This window comes from Oreochromis aureus, linkage group 7 (genome assembly GCF_013358895.1).
Source record: "Oreochromis aureus strain Israel breed Guangdong linkage group 7, ZZ_aureus, whole genome shotgun sequence".
NCBI lineage: Eukaryota > Metazoa > Chordata > Actinopteri > Cichliformes > Cichlidae > Oreochromis > Oreochromis aureus.
Window position 1 is genome coordinate 15,213,291 of NC_052948.1, and position 22,192 is coordinate 15,235,482.

At 41.6% G+C, this 22,192-nt stretch overlaps 2 protein-coding genes across 3 annotated transcripts; one reads left to right on the forward strand and one right to left on the reverse strand.

Moving 5' to 3' along the window:
- The first annotated feature begins 1,309 nt into the window (after positions 1–1,309).
- On the forward strand, positions 1,310–10,237 carry sergef (secretion regulating guanine nucleotide exchange factor). Its single transcript, XM_031748043.2, has 11 exons — positions 1,310–1,408; positions 1,685–1,823; positions 2,168–2,320; positions 2,867–2,961; positions 3,129–3,189; positions 3,627–3,740; positions 3,833–3,895; positions 4,138–4,296; positions 4,385–4,551; positions 6,706–6,742; positions 9,136–10,237. Exons 1-11 carry the CDS (start codon positions 1,367–1,369, stop codon positions 9,321–9,323), a joined length of 1,218 nt encoding a protein of 405 aa, XP_031603903.1. The 5' UTR covers positions 1,310–1,366; the 3' UTR covers positions 9,324–10,237.
- kcnc1b (potassium voltage-gated channel, Shaw-related subfamily, member 1b) lies at positions 10,234–22,135 on the reverse strand. 2 transcript variants are annotated; one of them, XM_031748055.2, is made up of 4 exons: positions 20,715–22,135; positions 16,628–17,543; positions 15,789–15,965; positions 10,234–11,916 (listed from the first exon to the last, which is right to left on the reverse strand). In XM_031748055.2, exons 1-4 carry the CDS (start codon positions 21,276–21,278, stop codon positions 11,807–11,809), a joined length of 1,767 nt encoding a protein of 588 aa, XP_031603915.1. In that variant the 5' UTR covers positions 21,279–22,135; the 3' UTR covers positions 10,234–11,806. The 2 variants fall into 2 exon arrangements, with proteins under 2 accessions (XP_031603915.1, XP_031603914.1); XM_031748054.2 differs by lacking the exon at positions 10,234–11,916 and adding an exon at positions 12,532–14,683.
- Between the last annotated feature and the right edge of the window lie 57 nt (positions 22,136–22,192).

Below are 22,192 nucleotides of genomic sequence, written 5' to 3' on the forward strand. Positions count from 1 at the left end.
TGTCATACAATTTTATTTTCTATTATGTTGTTATTATTATATTTATATTATTTATTTATACTTTGAGGATGTGATGAATGAAGACCGGAAAGGTGCTAGGTCCAGATGATAAACGTGGAGATAACGCACATGCAAGGGTCCCAATAGAGGAACCGCACCAGAGAAATATGTGAGGGTGGTGCAGGACATCTATAAGGACAGCAAGACAGTGGTGAGGTGGGGGTGGGATAACATCAGAGACTAGCCCTTGTTGTTTTCAGTGGTGGTGGACAGACTGACAGAGGTCAGGCAGGAGTCTCTGTGGACAATGATGTTTGCAGACAGCAGTATGATTTGTAGTGAGAATAGAGCAAGTGGACGAGAGCCTGGAGAGATGGAGGTATGCTCTGGGGAGAAGAGGTCACTAGAAGCAAGACAGAATAGATATGTGTGAACAGTGTTACAGTGAAGATGCCAGGAGGAGGCAGCAAAGGTGGATGAGTTTGAATACCTGAGGTCAGTAATCCAAAGGAACAGACAGAGCAGAAAAGAGTATTTACTGCCCAGCTTAAGAAATTGGTCTGATTTAACACATTAAAACTATAACTTCAAGAAATGATACACATAAGGGTAGCTCATATTGAAAAGGTGAATCAAATTAAAACTTAGGCATAATAGTGCTGCCCAGATTATTCTAAATTTGTCACCTGAAGAATTTGATCATTTAACATTAAAGTCGTTTTTTGTGAAGCTGTAGTCTCTTCTGTAGTGGCGTTACAATCGATACTGAAATATCGATTCCTCCGATACCAGATATTTATAATCTAGAATTGATTCTCATATTAAAATATCAACATTTTAGTAATGTGAGGTAAATTTGTAGTTTATGATTAACAAAAACACATGGGAGCGTAACTGTATTATTGGGATCCTAGGGACTACTTCCACCTGTCGTGGTGATATGCGAAATACGGTGGTATAAATGCATCAGGGCTTATGTGTGTTCACTCTCTCAGTCAGTGACAGTGGGTGATAGTAAGGCGAGTCACGTGTGGAGCTATTTCAGCTCCACAAACAGCCAAGACGTGGTTTGGGAAAACCACAAACTTTGTCAAACACAAACAAGTTAATCATAACGATGAGTTTATGTTGAGGTGAATGTCAATTGTGGAGTCCTTTGGTGCTTCAGGCAGGTTGTAGTATCCTGCTTTAAAAAATCCACCCATTATTTTACCATATATTATGTATCTGTATGTTAGATATTGTTAGATATTACATTTCTAAAAAGTCATAACTTAGTTTGTAACTTTTGCCACTCATATATCCGTTTCAAGCGCCTTCGCGACAGTGTCGCAAAGCATACTTGAGTGTTTAGCCCAGATACTCCATGGAAACACACGCACGGTTGGAGTTTTGTTTACATTCTTGGGTAAGTTTGTTATATTGAACAGTACACTGTAAAAGTCACGTATATCTGGTTGTGTAATTCCTTTATTTGAATGCAAGGAACAAAGTGACTCTTCAATTGGAAACGCAGAAGACGTAGCACTTTTGCTAACGTTAGCTTAACTAGCGTCCAAACTTACTGTCTTTACAGGTGAGGCGACAAAAAACAGATGTTAACATCTGGTTCACGCTCACCTGAGCACTGATAGTAGTTGTCGGTCTGTCATATACTTTTATTGAGCTGTGCTGTTTCTGTCAGGGAGCCAACAGTTACGGGCAACTGAGCCAGGGACATGTGGAGGACCAGGCTTCGCCCCGGCTCTCTAACATTGCTGCCCTACAAAACAGGCCAGTCCGGGCTGTCAGCGGCGGTGGGGGACACTCCGTAGTTATTACCGGTACGTAGCCTTTCGTCCTATATTAAACACAAACTTCAGCCCACCTGCGAATGATGACGTTTTTAGTCTGTTGTGGTAATGTGAGCAAGACTTTCATAGGTCACGTAGCGCCTCCTTCTGGCCAGTGAAATTAATTGTTTGTTTGTTTTTATGTTGATAATCTGTTTAATGCAAAAAATTATAAATGATCTAACAGCAAACGGTAGAAGCAAACTTCCACTCAGTTCAGTCTCGTCTGTTTAAGTAAATGTCTAGAGTGAGTGTGCAGGTGTAACTGTCCCAAAAATAAAAATAACACATCTAAGTAAAATCTTTGATTGTTCCCATGTTGCTGTGCTGGACAGAGAGTGGCGAGGTGTTTGTGTGTGGACAGAATAACAGAGGCCAGCTGGGACTTGGCCACAGTGCAGACATCTCAACTCTTCAGCACTGCCCCATCCTGAATCAGAGAGTCACAGACATTGCCTGTGGTTGGGATTTTACTCTTCTTCTCACTGGTGAGCAGTCAGCACCGTTTCCTACCAGGAATTTTTCCTCATTTCTATTTGTACTCTGTTTAAGGGTGATATTGCTAGCCAAAACACAGGTGTTTCTTTTGGGCAGGGATAATAGATCTTTTATGGCAATGTTAGTTTTTATTCTAATATAACATTTTATTATATTTGAATAATACAATAGATGAATTGTATATAAAATAAAATAATATAGCTGTGTTATATTAGAACCTTCATCATATTATATTATATTAGATCTAATTTTCCTGAAATTGCAGATATATTATACTTAGACCATTATGATACATATGTTTCTAGAAAAAGGGTGAAAAAAACTCACATTTATTGCTATATTGTCAACAAAAAAAACCCCTACATATTTAACACAGTCAACCCATGCTTGAGGAATTAAACAGAGCATAGCTGAGAAACAGTAAGAATGGGAATAACAGAGGTCACCTTAACTACCTTCCACTCACCCAAAAGCGTAATTTTTCAGTGTGTCTTAGATAAAGGCATATTTCTTTTCTTGTTATGGCACACTCTCAGACGGTGGGCAACTATTAGCATGTGGTTCCAATGTGTTTGGGCAACTGGGTGTTGGACAGACTGTGACACACTCTGCAGATCTACTGGTTGTTGAGGTGAGAACACAATGGGAGTGCAGTTTTTATAAAGTAAAGGTTTTAATTTTTTTTTAATACGCGTTCAATACATCTCGAGTGATCTACATTAGTATAAATTATCTTTACTTACCTGCCATCTTAATCACTTTCATTAAGGCAGATGTCATTGTGCTGTTTGTTGACAGAGTCTGACGGAGCCAGTAGTTAGTGTAGCAGCAGGACTCCGACACTCACTTGCTGTTACTGGTAAGGTAGCACTGTGAACTGCCCTCATTTTTTTAACATCTGGTTACATGATTGGTTTGTTTGCCTGTCTTTATGTTTCTTTGTCTCTATGTTTCTTAGCTGTATTTATAAAAAAATATATATATATAGTATGAACTTGCATGAAAACTTTATCAGAGTTGGGAATTAGAATGGATTACATTTCTGGACTCAGTCCAAATCTGGATCCTGAAAAATGGGATATCTTCCAAAATGCATATCGAATTTAAACTTTGGCTTGATGTTCTAAAGAAAATACCATAAACCAGTCTGCATCCAGATATCTTTCATCTCATAGGACTTAGTGCATGCATGGTGTGAAGGGAATTTTCAGTCTTGGTGGAGGTATGCACTCTGACTGCTCCTGTTTTTCATTTGACAGTGAAGCCATAAATCCTGTAATTCTGTTTGACTTTCAGGCTCAGGCTGTGTTTATCAGTGGGGAACTGGTCTTTTCAGTTATGCTAAGAGAGCACTCAGTCCACATGCTGTCCCATCTCACTTTAACTCTAAGGTGCCCTGTCTGGTACCAGGTAACGTAAGCTGTACTGAACATAAATAATTATTAATTTATTCTATTATTGGTGATTTGTAGATGTGACAGATATTTATGACCTTGTTGCAGGTCTGGATCAAAGAATATCACACCGGGTAACTGCAGGGTCAGCACACTGTGTGTGCCTTACAGGTAGGACGGTAGTGAGTTGCTTCAATATGTTGTGCAAAAATAAGCTATGTATTTTGCACTGTTCATTCATAGGGACAATTTACACTCATAAGCACTACCACTGTCTTGATCTTCTTTATCATATATCAAGTCTGCCCTCTCTGATGTCCTGTAATTAGTTCACCAGATCATCTCAATTGCTGTTCTGCTTTTCTGCTGCCTGTGCTGAATGAAGAGTAATGCTGTCGCTGTCATGTGTGCAGGAGATGGCGATTTGTTTCTGTGGGGAAGCAACAAGCATGGTCAGCTGACCACCACAGAGCCCTTCCTGTCTTCTCCCACTCTTCTTAAGCGATCTCTGCTGGATGGAGAAAAAGTGATAAATGTGTGGAGCGGCTGGACTCATATTGTTGCTCAGACAGGTACTCGGGTCTGTGATGTTCAGTAGTTTTTACAGGATTTAGAGGACAGTTGCTCAAACTGAAAAAACAATTCCATTATCTGTTTCAGAGAGCGGGAGAGTGTTCACATGGGGAAGGGGAAATTATGGACAGCTGGGCCGCCAAATATCAGCCAGTGAGGACACAGAGCAGCAGCCAGCTGGCCCTGCGGCACAAGGTGGCACCCAGGAGGTTGGACTCCCTGCAGAGGTTGAAAACCTTCGTGGAGCAACACAGGTAGGAGTGTTTAGCACTTCGCCAGATGGCAGAACCTATAGCTGTGTTGCAGTCAGTAACAATTAAATGTTTCCTAGACTTGTGTTTGGATTGTTGGTCTTGAGGATAGTGCTGTGGAAATTAGTTTGAAAATGCCAGTAGACGTCCAGCAGGAGGCAGCAGACAGTTACAGTTAAACAAATTAGCTGTTGATTGTTTAGTATAAGGCGAAGCATGTTTCCCCTGAACAGAAGGTTCTTAATGATTTGCATAATTATCTCTTATGTACAAAGCATACTCACACTGTCATTATAGTTCAGCAGGGGAAAAAAATGACTTGTATTTATCAGTGAAGGCAGTTTTCTCTTCTCCCGTAAGGACAGTTACATGTGAATGGGATTGTAGCAGTTAACCTGTAGTCTAAATGGTGACACTATGGTCATTGCCAATAAAGCAGATGTCAGGGACAAACAAGGACAAGCGCTCCTTTCATCTTTCCACTGCGCACAGATCATTGCAACAACACATAAGGTGTCAAAGCTTTGTCACCTTGTGTGTTGAGCATGAAGTAAGATGAATTAGCCGAGTGGGATATGAATCACTCAGTCCACCCTACTCTGTTAAAGCACTGTACATATACACTGACTGTCCACTTTTTAGGTACATCTACCAACAGCCAATCACATGACACCAACTCAGTGCATTTAGGTATGTAGACGTGGTCAGGACGATGTGCTAAGGTTCAAACTGAACATCCGAATGTGAAAGAAAGGTGATTTAAGTGACTTTGAATGTGACATGGCTGTTAGTGTCAGGAGGGAGCCATGTGAGCATTACTGATGGACAAATTTCAACCAGTCAGTGGTTCATGATCAGTGGGTCAGTTTCTGTTAATCACTTGTTTTCTTTGTCAAATACAGTGCTACATGCATTACACTCATTTATTGGTTAAAGTGCAAACATACATGGAAATACAGTAAATAAGGAAAAAACTGGGTTTGGACCTTTTTAACGAAGCTTAAAGTTGATAGTTGTTATGGCTGCCTTTATTCTTTATCACTGCCTGAACTCTCTTAGGGAAGCTTTGTTGTAATTTTTGTAAGTAGTCTTCAGGAACAGTTCTCCAGGACCTTTGAAGGACCTTCAGTCTACCTGTCATTCTGTTCTGTTCCCACACTGCTTCAATAATGTTGAGGTCTGGGCAGAGGGGAGGCCAATCCATGACTGATAGTGTCCCTGTACAGGAGCTGAGTTAATCACATGCCCATCTCTTGCGTGTTTTTCTATCCATGTATGCTTTTACTGTTTTCAGGATTGTTGTCATTGTGAAAAATAAAGCTGTTGCTAATTAGATGCGTTCCAGATAGTACTGGATGACAGATCAAAATTTGACAGTACAAGAACCACTGGCTAGTGTGTGCACCCAAGCCAAGACACAACCTCCACTGTTTTTTTACAGATGACTGCAAACACTCACTGTGTACCTCTATCCTGACCTCCTCCATGCAAACTGACAGTGATTTGAACTTTGAAAGACCTTCAAAAAACTTGGAGAACTATTGCTCATGACTGCTTTATAACAGATTGCAAGAAAGTCTGCCTCTTTGGAAGCAAAATATAAAGAAATGAGGGGTGGCTCAAGACAGTACTGTAAATGCATTTAACAGCCATTCAGTGGACTGTGTCTCATGTCCAGGATTCAATTAGCATTTAAGCATGTCCACTCAATTCCTGTCATACTTGTGAAGGGGGAAGCAGGAGAAAAGGCCATTAAAATCTAAAAGGTTTTGGTCAGCAAAGGGCAAGACTGTATAAGCATCCTCAAATGGCTGCATTAACTCCTCCAGCAAGCCCAGCAGTGGCTTTTGAGAGTTATGAATCAGTTGGGTCTCTGCTATAGTTTCAATTTACATTATGCGCTAAAGGGGATTCGTATGCTGGAGTACCAAAAGTATGTAAAGATGTGAAAAAGATCATTATTTAATTATCAAAAAAATATTTTTTTAATTAAAAAAGATTTTTAATTAAATCTGAGTGGCTTTATCTTGTCATTTTATTTAATTTTTAAGGGAGAATACGATAATTTCAATTGTCAGTATCATATGTGATTGAATATTAGTCTTAAAATTGCACATTTGCTTTTCAACATGTATTTAAAAGTTATTTTCTCCACAGATTTGCTGTGGATCAGAACATAACCTTGCTTCTGTAGGTGAGTATATTCTCTCAAAAATTTCCTTGCAGTTTCTTCACTTTTCTCCTAACTTATTATTCACATAATGCACAAGTGCACTCAACATTTCCATAGGAAACAAAAGCCTTTTATGAAAAATTAAAAGCAAAGTTTGAACTTACTGGGTTCTTTAAGTACTCGTGGCTGAAATGAGAGACATCCTCAATGGTCTGAGGTGACTCTGGCTGTGTTTGCGTAAAGTAATGTAGAAGACACATAGGTGAGGCTAAACTATTTCAAGCTGTCCTCACCCCTACTAAAAAGTTAGCAAGGGAGCTGTCTAATGCATTACAGTGTTAACAATTAATCCTTGTAAAGCTGCAGAGCATTTCTGAGGTCAGCTCATTGCTCAGTGGCTATTGCATGAGGATGTAATTACAGCGTGGATAGATGGATATCATTGACAGAAGCAATTACCCGAACAGGCCTGTAAAGGAGATGAATTAACCACATGCCCATTTACAGGCAAGTTTTTCCAGTCGTATGTTTGTAGAACGATCTCCTTTTGTCTGCCTAACCGCTGAACAGACGCCGCACGCTCACATGCATCCCTCAAAGAGAACTGAACAAAGATAGACATATCTGACTGCTTGTTTGCGATCGCTCATTAGATTAAATGTGCTTTTATTCTTTCCAGGCCTGCCAAAAGTCTCCTGCTTTTCTATAGTAACCAGCTAGGCATGTAAAACAGTTTTTGGAAGTAAAATCTATCACATTAATTTTTGAACACTGACCCAGTTTTTTTTACATGAGTACGAATATAAATATCACAGATGATCACTGAAATACAGGCGCATGCTTCCATAAGAGAGGAAACTGTGAACATCGGTGGTGTTTCTGCAAGCATCCATGCCATTCACTGGTGTTAATCTCACTAATTGATAGCGATAATGATTGTGCGATCCTAATTTGAATATGTGGAAATTGTCCATCATCCATAGTTCTCGAGAAGCACTTTCAAAAAGTTCAGTTTTGGGCGGTGAAGGCAGAACTAGCAAGCAGAGATCTCATCTGAACCTCCAGCATCTCACTCTTCTGCCACGCTCACCTCTCTTCCTCCTCCTGTCTCAAGTGTGGTGGCAGGAGCAATGAAATAGCAAAACAGGATTGGAAGCGCAGACCTGAGTGCTGCTATTTCGGGTGCTGAAGTAGGTCAGGCGGAAAGGAACGGAGAGCATTGCACGCTGCTTATGATATCTGTTGCCTGCTCATCCTTTGCTCATTAGAACCTGAGCAAGTTCTCCTGGTTTGTGAAAATCATCAGCGGTGGTCAGAGGTGGGGAGAAGGGTCAAAGACTCTGTGGCCACAGCTCATCCAATCTGAGGAAAGATTTTTGGTTCATGTGAACATTTTTCCACTTAACGGGATTGTAGAAGCACGAACACCTTAAATTAGAGCTGTATCTGTAGAATGATGCAAGTCACGCTAAAAAAAGACAACCTCCGCAGACTGTGTCACTGTGGCGTTGTTATTTGGGTGTGAAATTTTAAACTGACAAATTTCAAAAACAAATAACAGCGTTTGTTTACATGCACAAATGGCCTTTTGGTTTGAGATTCCTTATTTTTTTATTATCCTTTTGTCGTGCAGAATATTATGCAGACACTTTGTTGCCATGGAAACACTGATGTGCTATACTCCAGTCAGTGAGCCCATGAATTAAGCACAGCACCAAAATAAAGATTTTTTTTTTTCCCAATGAACCAAATGTTTCAACACATTTAGTCCACTAATACTTTCTGAACACTAAATCAAAGAAAAGGTGTCAGTCCAGTCCTAAATACATGCACTGTCTTTAAGACGGGGACTACATGCATGTTTGTAACGCATAAGCCGTTTCTGGCAAACTGTCACATTGGCATGAGCTGCTTGGCATGGCATCGTGGTCTGTGAACTGGTGAAAACATATGCGTCTTTCTGGCAAGCGCTGCGGATTTTCGGGGACGAGCTGAAAACGCAGACAAAGACAAAGACAACCTCGCGATGAAACAAATGAAAAGATGACACGAAAGGCACACAACTGCAGTACGGGGAGAGCTTGAAGATGTGTTACCCTTGAGAAAGCAAGCTCGCTTCTGTTGCCATGGCAATGGAGCCTGTTAGGTAACTGTGTTGCCATGGCACGTGTCTCCTCGGTGATGCAGACCTGACCACACCCACCGATAGGCTCTCCAGCTGTGAAGAGCAGCGAGGCTTTATTATTGACCAAGTGTCAGGGTGGGGAACAGGAGCTATGTGTGTGTTTTCTTTTACACCCTGTATTTTTGCAATCCAGGACGCTGATTTTAGCCTACATTGTACACACTGTGCTACAGCCCCCTCATTCTCTCTCCTGTCAGCTACACTGACCCATGATCCTTCTCCCTTTCAGGGGGAAGTCTCCTTTCGTGGGGCTGGAATGAACATGGGATGTGCGGAGACGGCTCGCAGGCCAACATCTTTCTTCCGCAGCTCGTTCCTGGTCTAAGACCTGTTCTCATTGGCTGCGGAGCCGGACACTCCATGGCAGTGTGCGCTGCGACGACCAGCACAGAAACAAATTCTGCACCACTCGAGTAACGCCGGAGCAGGGACATTTATTCTGCATGACAATCAGAGGCTATAAAAAGCGAATGCTTTGGGGAGTTAACACATTTCTGTTTTAGTGGTTTATCGGTGCCCTATGAAACCCACGTGCGATCATTTTTAAGTGCCCTTGACTCAACACTAACTTTCACATGTTAAAAGGCTACCTGAAGTACTTGAAGGGGTCACACTTTAAACTGCAGTTGTCATAAATACCCTCGTATGGTTGGGTGATTTATGTTTCATGTGGCCATAATTTGTCTGTGATGGACGCGATGGGGCCAGTGGCTTTGCCTGTAGCTGTAGGTCCACCTGACGTGTTTGCCTTCCTCAATGAAGCTGTTACAGATCATATGAGGGATGGGCTAGACTAGTGTTACAGCTCCATCTTCTCATGTCAGGGGTTTTATTGCTGTGATCTTGAATGTCAGGATGCAGTCAATCTCAGCAATCCGTAGTGAAAATTTCTCTGTCGTCTTGTGATGTACCACTCGCACATACACACAACAGCATTTTATTTCCCATTTTTCTACTGGTCTATCAATTATTTATGTCCTTGCCCATCTGTGTCATATTCTTTGATTTTCTGTTTGTCTGATTTGCACCACTTTCATACTTCATTAATCTTGGAAGAAACTCATCCACTGGACATGACCCAACCTACATATTTATAAGGAGTGGACCTCCGCAGTGCAGCACCTGGATACCAACTGCAGTTGTTAAGGCAGTGCCTTTGAGAAAGGCAGTGAAGGTACTCAGTAAAGCTGATGTCTACTTTTACTTGACTTTCTTTTGTATGAAAGTGTTTACTTTAAATGTTCGTGTAAGTTAAATGTGGAAACATTAATAAATGTTAAAGTGCTTTTACCAGGATTATGTTGGGGAGGGGAAAATAAATGGACACTCACTGAAAAGTGATAATTTCTGTGGTTCTTTTTTATTTATCACTATTGTACAAGTCTGAACTGTATTGGTCAAAAAAGACACAAAAATCCCTAAACAACAAACCAATCAGAACGACCACTGAACACCTTATTGAGATAACTAACCACAAAATGCACGGTGTTCAAAATACACACTCTGAAATCGCACCAAATGCCACAAATTAGTTGCCTCTAAGTTGTGTAATTGATTCTGTTTCATGATAATAGCTTTCTTGCTTGCTTGCTTTCTCACATATATGTATTATACCTTGACCAGCACACAGTCCCCCCATTTGTACTCAGCTCTATTGACATATTCAGATCTGCTGTACCAGACTGCACTCAGATCTCAGCAAGTTGTTGGCAGTGTGTTTGCAGTTGTTTGGTAAAAAGTTGGTCCCTTCTCACTAACTTTTTCCACACAAACAGTGGATCAGGACTCTGCGTCTTTAATTAGGTTATGCTCGTTGCTTGCCTTTAGAAGCTGATCAGCACTGGGGTCGATGCTGCGTACACGTGCTTTCAAGTACTGAGCTGATGCTTGTTGTCAATGTGCTGGTGACTGATGGTTAATTTAAAAGAAAATGCATATTATTTCGTCGTCATGTTGGTTAAGCTGTAATCCTGAATGATAAGAAGAATTTACATAACATAGGCACTTGTCCAGTATGATAAGGATAATGGTTTGGCATTAGTTAGTATTACATACCAATGTAGCAATTTGGATGTGTCCAAAAAAATGACAAAGAGGTATAATCCAATTATACGTGATTGTCAATTAAACAATTATTTAAATGCCTATGCTTTGATATGAGAATGCATGTTATATAGGAGCTGTCTTTGATAATCAAAGTACAACTGCATATCATCATTCAGTAAATGAAAACCTATCATTTCATTCCTACATACCCTGCAAAAACAAGATTTGCATCACCAACTATTATTATTCTAACAGCACAACTTGCCATTTTAATGCCTCTTTAATACAAGGTAAGAGTGGTGGTTTTTTTTAGATTTTTTAAAGTTTTTTTTTTTAAAGCATGACATTATTATTACTATATTTTTTGTGGACATTATCTCTGATGCATGAAAACATATCAAAGGAATGTTAAAAGTTCACTGGTGCAAAACAGTGCAAAAGTCTACAAAGGTGTGACGATGACAGTGCAAAGTTAATGACTTGTTTTCAACGGTTTAGTCTGGCTGACGTGACGCGTGACAGGTTTTTGCTGAAGGGGGTTTGCGGTTTAAAATCGGAGCAACATTTCTTTTTTTTCACTTTTGGACAGAAGAAGCACACAAATATTTGATGATCACTCAAAAAACATTGGTACACACAACTTCAGCACACAAAAAGCGTATTTACAGCACTGGCACACACCAAAAATAGGCACACAAATTACAACACATTAACCAGTCACAGATACTGAGCTACATAAGGCTTGACAACAAAACTTCCTCTGTGCTACATCTATGCTGAGTTTTGTGATGTACAGGTTGTCACTGTCACACCCATTTAAAAATACTAATACACACAACAATGCTACAGCACTATCAGGTGGGTGATGGGCCATTATGGGTCATACACATAGTGGTTGGTACACCATGGTTCATAACACAAACTGACTCTGTTGGTTGTCTGCTCCGGTGCTGTCGTTGGGTCTCTATAAACATATAAAAAAACAACAATAACAAAAATAAATTATTACACAAATTATGTATAATGGTGGAAATGATGGCGATGATGGCTACCTCTGCAGGTGCAGGGAGAGGTGAAATGACACTGGCTTGGAGAGTAAAGAAAATGTGCTCCGTTAGTTCCTCATGGTAAACATGGGTTTACCATGTTTTGGGTTTTTGTTCCCCATGCTTAGCGGAAGGCGTCAGACACCAATGTACTGTCTGTGTGCAGAGGTTGGACTCTGAGTCGGTTAATAAACATGCCCAATCATGCTGCGTTTGACAGGTTGATGTACAGTAGTTCAGTCATTGTCATGCGTTTGTATACTTTGCGTCATGCTCTCACGGTCACCTCTTTTTTTTCTTCTTTTTTTTTTTAAAGCTCTCTTTGACCTGGACAGGGTCAAACAGCAGTTGGTAACACTAGCCGGACGCTAGTAGGAAAGGAAAGATGTATGTAGATGCATGTGCTGTTGAATAAAAACGGAGTCTAAACGCTCATTGTGTATAAAATTTATTTCATGCAAGGACTTATATTTACATATTTTTATTTGAATACTTTTCTTTTGCATAAATGTAAAATACATGCATTTAGCTTTCCCCAAGTAAACCCACAGCCCATGCTATGTCTCACTGTACTTTTTTTCCTTCCCACCCCTCCACTTGAATTGCATGAGCATATAATTCACCTGCATCTCTTCACATCAAATCTTAACAAGTTGTTGTTGTTGTTTTTTTAAATATATAACATCCATTAATTACCACAAGAGACATGACTCAAAAAATGTAAAACTCTGCTCATTCAGAATAAAAACAAAAACTAGTTGCTATAATTTGCCTATCTTCTTCTAGAAATGAACATTTCTGATTGGTCAACAAAACAAAACAAAAAAGGAAAAAAAAAGAAGAAATTTGTTAAAGTGCCCTGAAAAATTTGTGCATAATTATTGGGACAGTATCAATACATGTAACAGTAACAGTATTGATGTTTTAACCAATAGACATACATACTGCACGAGTCATCGTGACATCTCCCACTGATCCTAACTCAATATATTTTGGCTCTGTGGAGTTGCCTGGTCCCCTTTAATTATATTTTGTGCTTTATTATACAAAAGACGTGGGGACTAATGAGTCGTTTTTTAAAGTTTTCTTTTTTTTAGTGCTTCTTTTTTTTGCTTGGTGCTATGTATCCCTACTAAAGATTCAGTCCTAATATGTGTTCAATGGTATAACAACAATAACCAAGAGGACTATTTTTTTTAAACTGTGATTAAGGGAACGAGGGTGGTGCAAAAGGTACAAGGTTCACCCTATAAATAAAGCTTTTGTTACACTGTTATGAGCATGGAATAAAGTGTAATGATGCTACACTGGGAGCACTTATGTTAATATCATGTCAATTTATTACTCGCTTTTACTTTGCCTCTCCAGGTATGAAGGCACCGTTGTTTCGTAATTCATGAGTCCTGCCTTAATTTAGCAGCACAGCAGTATAGACGTGGTGGCAGTCTACCGATACCCTTTAAAAACTCGTAACTACCAGTAAATATATTTGTATAAAAACTATTTATGCTCATAACAGCATTAGTTGGCTTTATGACAGATTGTTCAAGTTAAATCACGCTATTTTTTTTTCCGTTGGAGGCCCCAGTCAAATAAATACAAGAAAATAAATATATGAATTTGGGGAAAGGCAAAGAATGGTGGCTACATAAAAACCTCTGCTATGACTGAGTCTCTTGTAAAGCTGTTTCAAAATGCATAAAAATGACAAAGCTTATGAAGCTTTTGAAAGAAAAACTTTTTTTTTCTCCTTACAGGTAATTGCGATACAGTTAGCTTCTTGTTGAACATAATTTCTCATGCAGTTCATGCAAATGAACAGTTTTAGTTCTGTTGACATTAGATGTATTCATCACTGGCATCATAGGAATTGTCATCATCTCCATATTGCATCGGACATCATGAACAGCATGTTCATTTTTTTTTTTCTAATGGCCACTCGGGTAACATTATCTGGACTGCACTTTCAGAATGACGTCTCTACTTTGCAACGTACAAAGCACTTAAGAGAAGTTCCCTTAACAGCTTTTGGATATGTTTTAAAAGCCTTGTATAATTAATGTCCAGCATATTATTGGCAGGGGTTACATCTTATGAAAATTTATTTCACAAAAAAAGTTGCTGAAAAACAAAAAACCAAAACCAAAAAAGCAAATGAGATAAGTTATTGGCAGAAGAGAATGAGAGATCAAAAGCAACAGAGCAACAGGCAATGATGTAAACACAAGGAAAAGAGTGTGGTTAGCCTGTGGTAAGAAGTAGAACGGTGCTTTGTCTGCAACTGAGGTGACCCATGCAGAGTGGCATGTGCCAATGTTTTCTAGTCTATGATATGATGACACACCCAAGGAGAACACTTGGGAAGCTTGAGTATAAGCACAGTTAAGATACAATTTTCCAGAAAAATAAACATAAAATAATAATAATTTTAAAAGAAAAAGAAACAAAAGCAGGTGTGAAGGCAAGTGTGAAAGCAAAATCTGACAGGAAATATAAGAAGTGTGGACTGGCCTTCCAATGGCATTGTATCTGCTACTCAACCATGCTACATAATGGATGGGATGGGAGAATGTGAGTGCTGCATTAGACAGGGTGGGCTGCAGGGCAGGGCGGACACTGAGGACACTCCAGAGGCATCCCCGCTCATGCCAGACATGCTGTTAAGGCTCCAAGGCTTTTCATAACCTTCAGTTGAAAAACAGAGAACGTTCTGAGTACACTGCAGCACTGAATCCACGACAAAGTGTTTTGGTGTTCCTCATTGGTTATACTACACCTGTTGCTTTCTTGTTTTTGACTCCAAAGAAACAGGTCAACACAGACGTGAGACACATTATTATTCTCCATGCATTGAGTGCATTAGGAGTACAACAGCATGCACCGGGTGGTACTGGAATGGTTTGGAGTATAACACTTAAAAATTCAAGAAAGGTAGGCACCTCAGGCAGGGAATGTTTTGTCAGCTACAAGTAGAATATCATGCTGTATGCCGTTTACCGCACACAGCTGGAGACTTACAGGACTTTCTTAGAGGAATGTTATCATTTATCACTGATATAAAATTTAAAAGCAAAACAAAAACGAAGGGGCGATCCCCGTTATTAAAGTATAGAAATCTGTAAATTTCAATTTTGTCTCGTCTTCTAAATAATTACATCTGATATTAGCTGTCATCCATCTGTGTTGTGCTCCTTCACCATACTGATAGCACCCATCAGCAAGACACTTCATGCACCGTTATGATCAAGAGCAATGTTCTCATAAGTCAGGATTCCGCATGGTATTTATCATTAAAACACATATACATACATGGTACACGCGTAACACGTAAATACTTTCTTAGGCAGATAAGACAACACATTCTAGATCATATAAATCTCGAAAATAGTTTTCTTACTTGTAAATAAATAGGGGTATTACATTATGCACGTATCAAAAAATATAGTATGTAGATGTGGACAATTACTCTGGACATTTGTGGTGATTGTGCTTGGCCTTAACGTGTTTTAGTGAATCGGAATATATACAAATCCCAGCAGGATGACTGAGGAGAAGCAGCTGCTGTGAACGTGTATGAAAGCTGTTATAAAGAGGTTTGTTGTTGTGTGCATGTGTGTGCGTGATTGTGTCTGTGTCTCTGTGAGTGTGTGTCTGTGTGTGATAGAGCCTGTGTAAAAACTGAGGTGTAACTCTCAGCAAAGAGGCAAAAAAAGGGGGCTTGTCCTGCCTATATGGTCTACAGGGTGTCAGTGTCTCAGGGGGGCCTGTGATTGGCTGTTACTGTACGTACCCCTCCTCACTCTGCCCCCTGTGTGGTTGGGGCGTTCAGTAGTAGTGGTGACCAGGAAGCAGGGCCGCTCTCTCTCGCTGGGGCTGAAGATTTCCTCCGGAGATATGGCCTGGTCTATATGAGGGCAATCTTCATTGGCCAGAGCTGCGTTAGCTGCCTCACCATTCAGTTTAGAATCTTAAAAGAAACCAAAAATTCAAAAAAACAAACAAACAAAAAAACTATCAGATTTTTCTGTACATGCTGTTTATTTAATTCAAGCACTACATATTTGAATATGTAGTTGTTTTTTGATGTTCTGCTACCTTAATTCACACTGGGATAAACTCGTTCAATAATGCTGTCTGCATAACTGCTGTTTACCTTCCACTCCTTTGCGGAAGCTCTGTTTGAAGCTTTGTTATTGAAGCTTGGAGATTTATGAGCGCAAACTGAATCAAAGGTCAACATATCTTTGCTGTAACAACACCAAGGGTGGGGTGGGGGGCATCAAATGACTCCAGTCTACTTACACTTTTCTTAATCTTACAAATATATGCATCCAGTTAGTTTTAAGAGAGAGGAGGAGTGAATCACTGCATTAAGGAGTGCAAAATCAATAGCAAGATTACTCACAGTCTGCTGAATCTCTCTATTCGCCTATCCAGTCAAATATGCTTTTCATTACATATTTTATTGATTTGTTATGAGTGGAGAACTCGTTTTGTTTAATCTCGTGCCTGAATCATAAGCTGATTGAAGTGTGGGAACAGACGAACAGTGAAACAGCACAATAGCGATATGACGAATAGAAATGAGACAACTCATTTATCAGAAAGTATGTCACGCTTGTTTCTTACCTTGAAACTTTATCTCGAAAACATCGTCATGGGCAATGGGGCTCTGATGCTGGGAGCTGATGCTTGTCTTGCAGAAGTTAGGAGAGCCTGGTTGGGGTGCCCGAGGGATATGCCTGTTCTTTTTCTTTGGTAGTTTCTGTTTTGCCATCGCCAGCGAGTAATACATTCCAAAGTTGTTGACAATCACGGGGACGGGCATGGCGATGGTCAGCACACCTGCCAGGGCGCACAGAGCTCCAACCAGCATACCGGAGGTCGTCTGAGGGTACATGTCTCCATAGCCAAGGGTCGTCATGGTCACCACGGCCCACCAGAATCCAATCGGGATGTTCTTGAAGTGCGTGTGCTCGCTGGCTCTTGGGTCATTGGGGTTAGCTCCAATCCGTTCAGCGTAGTAGATCATAGTGGCGAAGATGAGGACACCGAGAGCGAGGAAGATGATGAGGAGCAGGAACTCATTGGTGCTGGCTCTCAGCGTGTGGCCCAGCACCCTCAGCCCAACAAAGTGACGGGTCAGCTTGAAGATACGCAGGATCCGCACAAAGCGGACCACTCTCAGGAAACCCAGCACATCCTTAGCTGCTTTGGAGGAGAGGCCGCTTAGGCCCACCTCCAGGTAGAAGGGAAGGATGGCCACAAAGTCGATGATGTTCAGCGCATTCCGAATGAAGTCAAATTTATTTGGGCAGAAAGTTATTCGCATTAGAAATTCAAACGTGAACCACACCACACAGACACCTTCGATGTAAGTGAGATAGATGGCGGTCTCAGTCTCCTGGTAGGTGTTCATCACTGTTTCATTGCCCACCACGTCCCATTCCGTGCGGTTGATGATGGGATTGAAGGCTTCGTGGGTCTCCAAACAGAAGGTGGTGATGGACACCAGAATAAAGAACAGCGAGGCCAGAGCCACCCACTGAGCAGGAAATATTTAGGGGGCAGAAAAAGGAAAGAAAGAAGACAGAGGAGAAGGACAAAAAGGAGAATGAGCACACTGATACATGCAGTGTAATCAAGCTTGACGGCCTAGCAGTCATTCTTAGCAAGACACAATGCAATTTAATCTTCTATCTCAGACAGTGGCATCTAGTTTGACAGTTACAGTGGCAATGACACCCCAGCTGCACTCCTCTCTGATCTGTGTCTTGAATATGAAGCGCCGCTGCAAAAGGGACAATTAATGCAAGCTTGTTGTTCTTCCTTCTCATCCATCTGCTGTATATCAAGGTCGTGGCATTTTCAAGGGTATGCTACATATATAATTATTAAGCGCCTGCAGCAGCAGTAGCAGCAGACAGGACACTAGTGTCAACCCCCTGGACTAAATTTAGCTGGGGCTCTTCCCTTCAGCTCCATCACCACAGCAGGTCTTCCCTTACACAAGGTCATACTGTCCAGATCATCAAGCTCTTGGGAATCACAGTGAGCTGAGAGGCTCACTGAGCTGAGGACAGACTTTTATGTGAAGCCATAATTTCCCTTAATGGGAAAAAAAGTACTTCACCCTCTAATATTGATTAGATGATCAAATTTCTTCACATTTAGGTTCTGTTATTCCTCCATACTACATGGGTGTAACAGATACAGTGCTGTCCCCTGGGTATCGATCCCAGCCCTGTCCTCATGCAGTACTGGTTTACAGCATGTGTTATTGTTCATGCTCCTTACTGTAGGGGGGAAAAACAACAACAGTAAACAGGAATCTAAGTTCAATCAGAGGAAAGAAGGTGGACAGAGAAGTGCACAGGAAGAGCAAATATCTGCTTAATGATCCTATGAATTGCAAATGTCGGATCAATAGCAATCGACTCATGCATAAAGCCTTCCTTAAATGAGGCCCTGCTGTACCTTTCAAACTAATGCACAGCCTTGTTAAGTAGCAGGGAGGAATAATGAATGACTAAGTTGGAAAAGGGCAGGTCTGGGCATGAAGTCCCTCTGAGAGAGGGGAATGATCTGTACTTGTCAGTCGGTTTCATTCAAAGTGGGCCACTAAGACGGGCGATGCAGCACAACATAATAATAAGAAGAAGATGGAAAACAGGCCTTCATCATCATGTCTCATCAGTGGCAATTCATTGCCTCGTGCTGAGGAAATCACTGCTCCTTATGAATGCCTGCCTTCCTTCCATCTTAGCATGATGGTCCAGGGGGAAGCTATGTTGACTGCAGAAGCACCAACTCCTGTCAGCAGAGCTGTCCTCTTTGTTCAGAGAGACAACATCCCAGTTCACAATGTGGATCTACACGCTGTTATGTAACACAAATTCGGCATAAAATGTTTAGCATTTACGCATTCAAAAGGAACATGGAGCACTTGGCATTCGCAGGCAATCGAATAGTGAGGCGACTTTAATAAACACGCAGTGGTCGAGATAATAACGTTCAGCTTTTGCAGATATGATGTAAGAGGAGTTTTTGCCAAGTTTCAAGGCGTTAATAAGTGGTGGTGTTTTATCAAATTGCATAATGTTGTTGTTTTTGTCCACCCCCTCTCCACTATGTGCCGCACGAAAAAAGAAACAAGTACTCCTTAGACAGTAATGCAGCACAGTACCACCACACTGCAAAACAATGACTTCAACCAACTGCACACGTTGGAGTCATAATCGACACCTGCTGGCTTGATGCATTTTACGTGACTGTCATCTAAATCTCATTGTGATGTGAATTTTTGGGAGTTGCACTAAGCATGTTTTTTTTCTCTACTTTGACACAGAAAATAAAAAAAAATGATGAAAACAATCCTTATTTGAGGCAAGTCGCCACTGCTGCCACTACCATACAAACTCCAGTGCGATAAAGCCTCATCCTTTGAGCTGCTTTGCCGCTGATGCCTCCTAACAAGCAGGCTCGCTCAGCCCTCTGAACATCCCACCCTTCGAACTGTTAACCAAACGCTGTGTCTCATCAGACTGCCTCCTAAATTATGTGTCTGTGTGACAGTTAGGAACAGTGTGGCCTGGAGGAAGGGCAACAAGTGACGATTGTTTGCTCCTTATTGGCTAATTCTCACTGTTGCCAGCAAACCACAGGTCTACTGTGATGTGCAGTGGCAAGGGTTTTTCCACTGATGTATCTACTGTGAATACAGTCGGTAATTAACTCTGAGGCTCACTTCTAATTAATCTTCCTGCCTGTCTTTGTGGAGTCGATCCCTACTCTGCTTTTGTCATGCTTGTTGTTAAATGTAGGACACAGCTGAGCTTCTGCTGGGGGAATCTTTCCTGTGTGAAGAAAATCAAATTTGGAAGTGTGTATGTGACGGGTGGGGGGTGGCACTTATTCCATAATGCTTTCTGGAAGAGTGAGAACAAGTCAATGCAGTTTACTCTGTCTGGATTGGTGCCTGATAACTAATTACTACGGCTACAACAGCAGCTGTTAAAGCAGCGTGCAACACAGCAGTCGTTTTAGGGGCTCGTGGTCCAAAAAAAATTACAAATATTTTTTAAAAAAAAGGTGTAAAGTTGTCCTTGTCACCAATGGCAAGTATTACACCCTGATGGAAAAGTGCCCGTAACAAAGACTGAAAATGTCACCCCTAACAGCAACCTAATTTTGTCTGGAGGTCTGCCACAGAAAAAAATGTGGTGGTGCCAAAGATCTGGTTTCCTAATGTGCAGCTGACCTATTTAACCAAAAAAACCAGCATGCCCTGAGATCCCCATGTTGCGGAAATATCTATCCAAAGACCTGTGAGATTCAAAATGAGTTTCTTTATCTTCTCCAGCAAGATAAGAGGAGGGCAGAGGTGATGATTTTCATGCAAATGGTTCTTCTACATGAAGTTGGTTCATTTCGCCCCTCTCCTCCTCTTTCTCCCTCGTGCACTCTCATCGACCTGTTGTGGAGACCCTCAGAAGAGCAATTTCAAGGTCATCAAAGCCCTTTCTACAAAAGCCCACCACCAAACGCCTTTGTTTCACCATCAAGGAGCAGAGGAGGACCAATTAACAAGTGTATTACTGTTAATGCATCATGACAACAACACCAGAACATTTTTTTTTACATAACATACATAATATATACCTTAATTTAATTTAAGAAAAACAATGACACAAGGACATTTTTAAAAGTGACTCACCCTTGCATATTTAGAGGAGTAAGGGTCCTCAAATAGAGCCCAAACCCGTTTCTGCCACCGACTCCACAGGCTCCCATTCCTTGTATCAGGAGAGTCTCCCTGAGCCAGCCTTCTCGTCATTTCATCCACATCATCCTCAGCGTGCTCCTGCTCTGGCTCCGGATCATCACTCCCCAGGTCTAACAGGCCCCCCCCGCTGAAACTATCAAGGGCCTCTTCTGCCTCCCGGTGCTGGCGATAGGTCATCCAGCAGCATGGCTCCACGTCTGTTTCATCAATCCCCCAGAAGGCCAGTTCCTCCTCATAGAGCGGCCCGCAGACATCGGCCGGGCAGTGCAGTTTACCTGTCCTGTAGTAATTAAGGATATGTGCAAAAACGCCAGGGTGGCGGTCGAAGAAAAATTCCTCGATCTTGGCATCATAGTCAAAGTGGTTGGGCGCATCAGGCTCGGCCAGCCAGGACAAGCGAGTGCCAGGTAGAGTGCGCAGGGTGCTGCGGTATGTCTGATGTCTGATCCCTCCCACGTTTATCACAATGCGATCCTTGTCGTCGCTCAGGCCCATCGCGTCCCTTAGGCATTTCTCCCATAAGTTCCCTTCATCGCAAAGGTAAGTCTAGGCGCACAGTGCAGACCATGCACAGGAGTGATCGGGGTGACGGAAACAATTACATAAGGAAAGCAGCGCACAAAGCAACCAGTCCTTTTCTCAGCAGCTGTGAAAGAAATCAGGGCAGTCTGACACGCATCCCCCTCTAAACCCTGAATTTTCTGCAAGCATTCATTCATTCATTCATTCAGCTGGAGGATCAGAAACGCTCAGTGCTGCCAGGCTCGCTGGAAGGTAGAGAAACCGAATCCAAAACCCAATGCAGCCAATGGCATCACATTAAGAATGGACGTCACATCATCGATAAATCCAAGATGTCGAGAGAGATATATAAAGAGAGGAAAAACGCCGACAGAATAAATCCAGCTCTTTAAACTCACCAGGATGCGACAGTTGATGAGATCAGCCCTGAGGAAGGTTTATGACTTTCACAGCAAGGTGACTGCGGTGATGATGATGGTAGTGGTGCTGGGTGGAAAGCTCCTGATGGAGCTGCTCAGTCCTTCTGTTGCTGCCTACAGACTCACCTCCTTCACACTCCCGCTCCCTTCCTGAATTTAACGACACGCCGCCACTAAGCAGCAGGTCTTTGTCTCAGCGCCGAGATGCTGCCTCGCTCACAGACTTCACTGCCGTTCATGCATCGCTGAGAAGAACACATCCCTCGCTCTTTTTGATGGGAGAACAACCCCGTTCCCTGCACTGCTGATAAAGAAAATCAAAGATGAGAGGGCGACAAACCTCCTCCAAGAAGAAGAAAAAAAGAAGAAAAAACGCCCAAACTGCCTGTTATTCTCACCGAGCACAGCTCTTCTCTCAGCACAGATGGAGCATGCCCAGTGGAGACCCCTGCGTTTATTAAAAACACG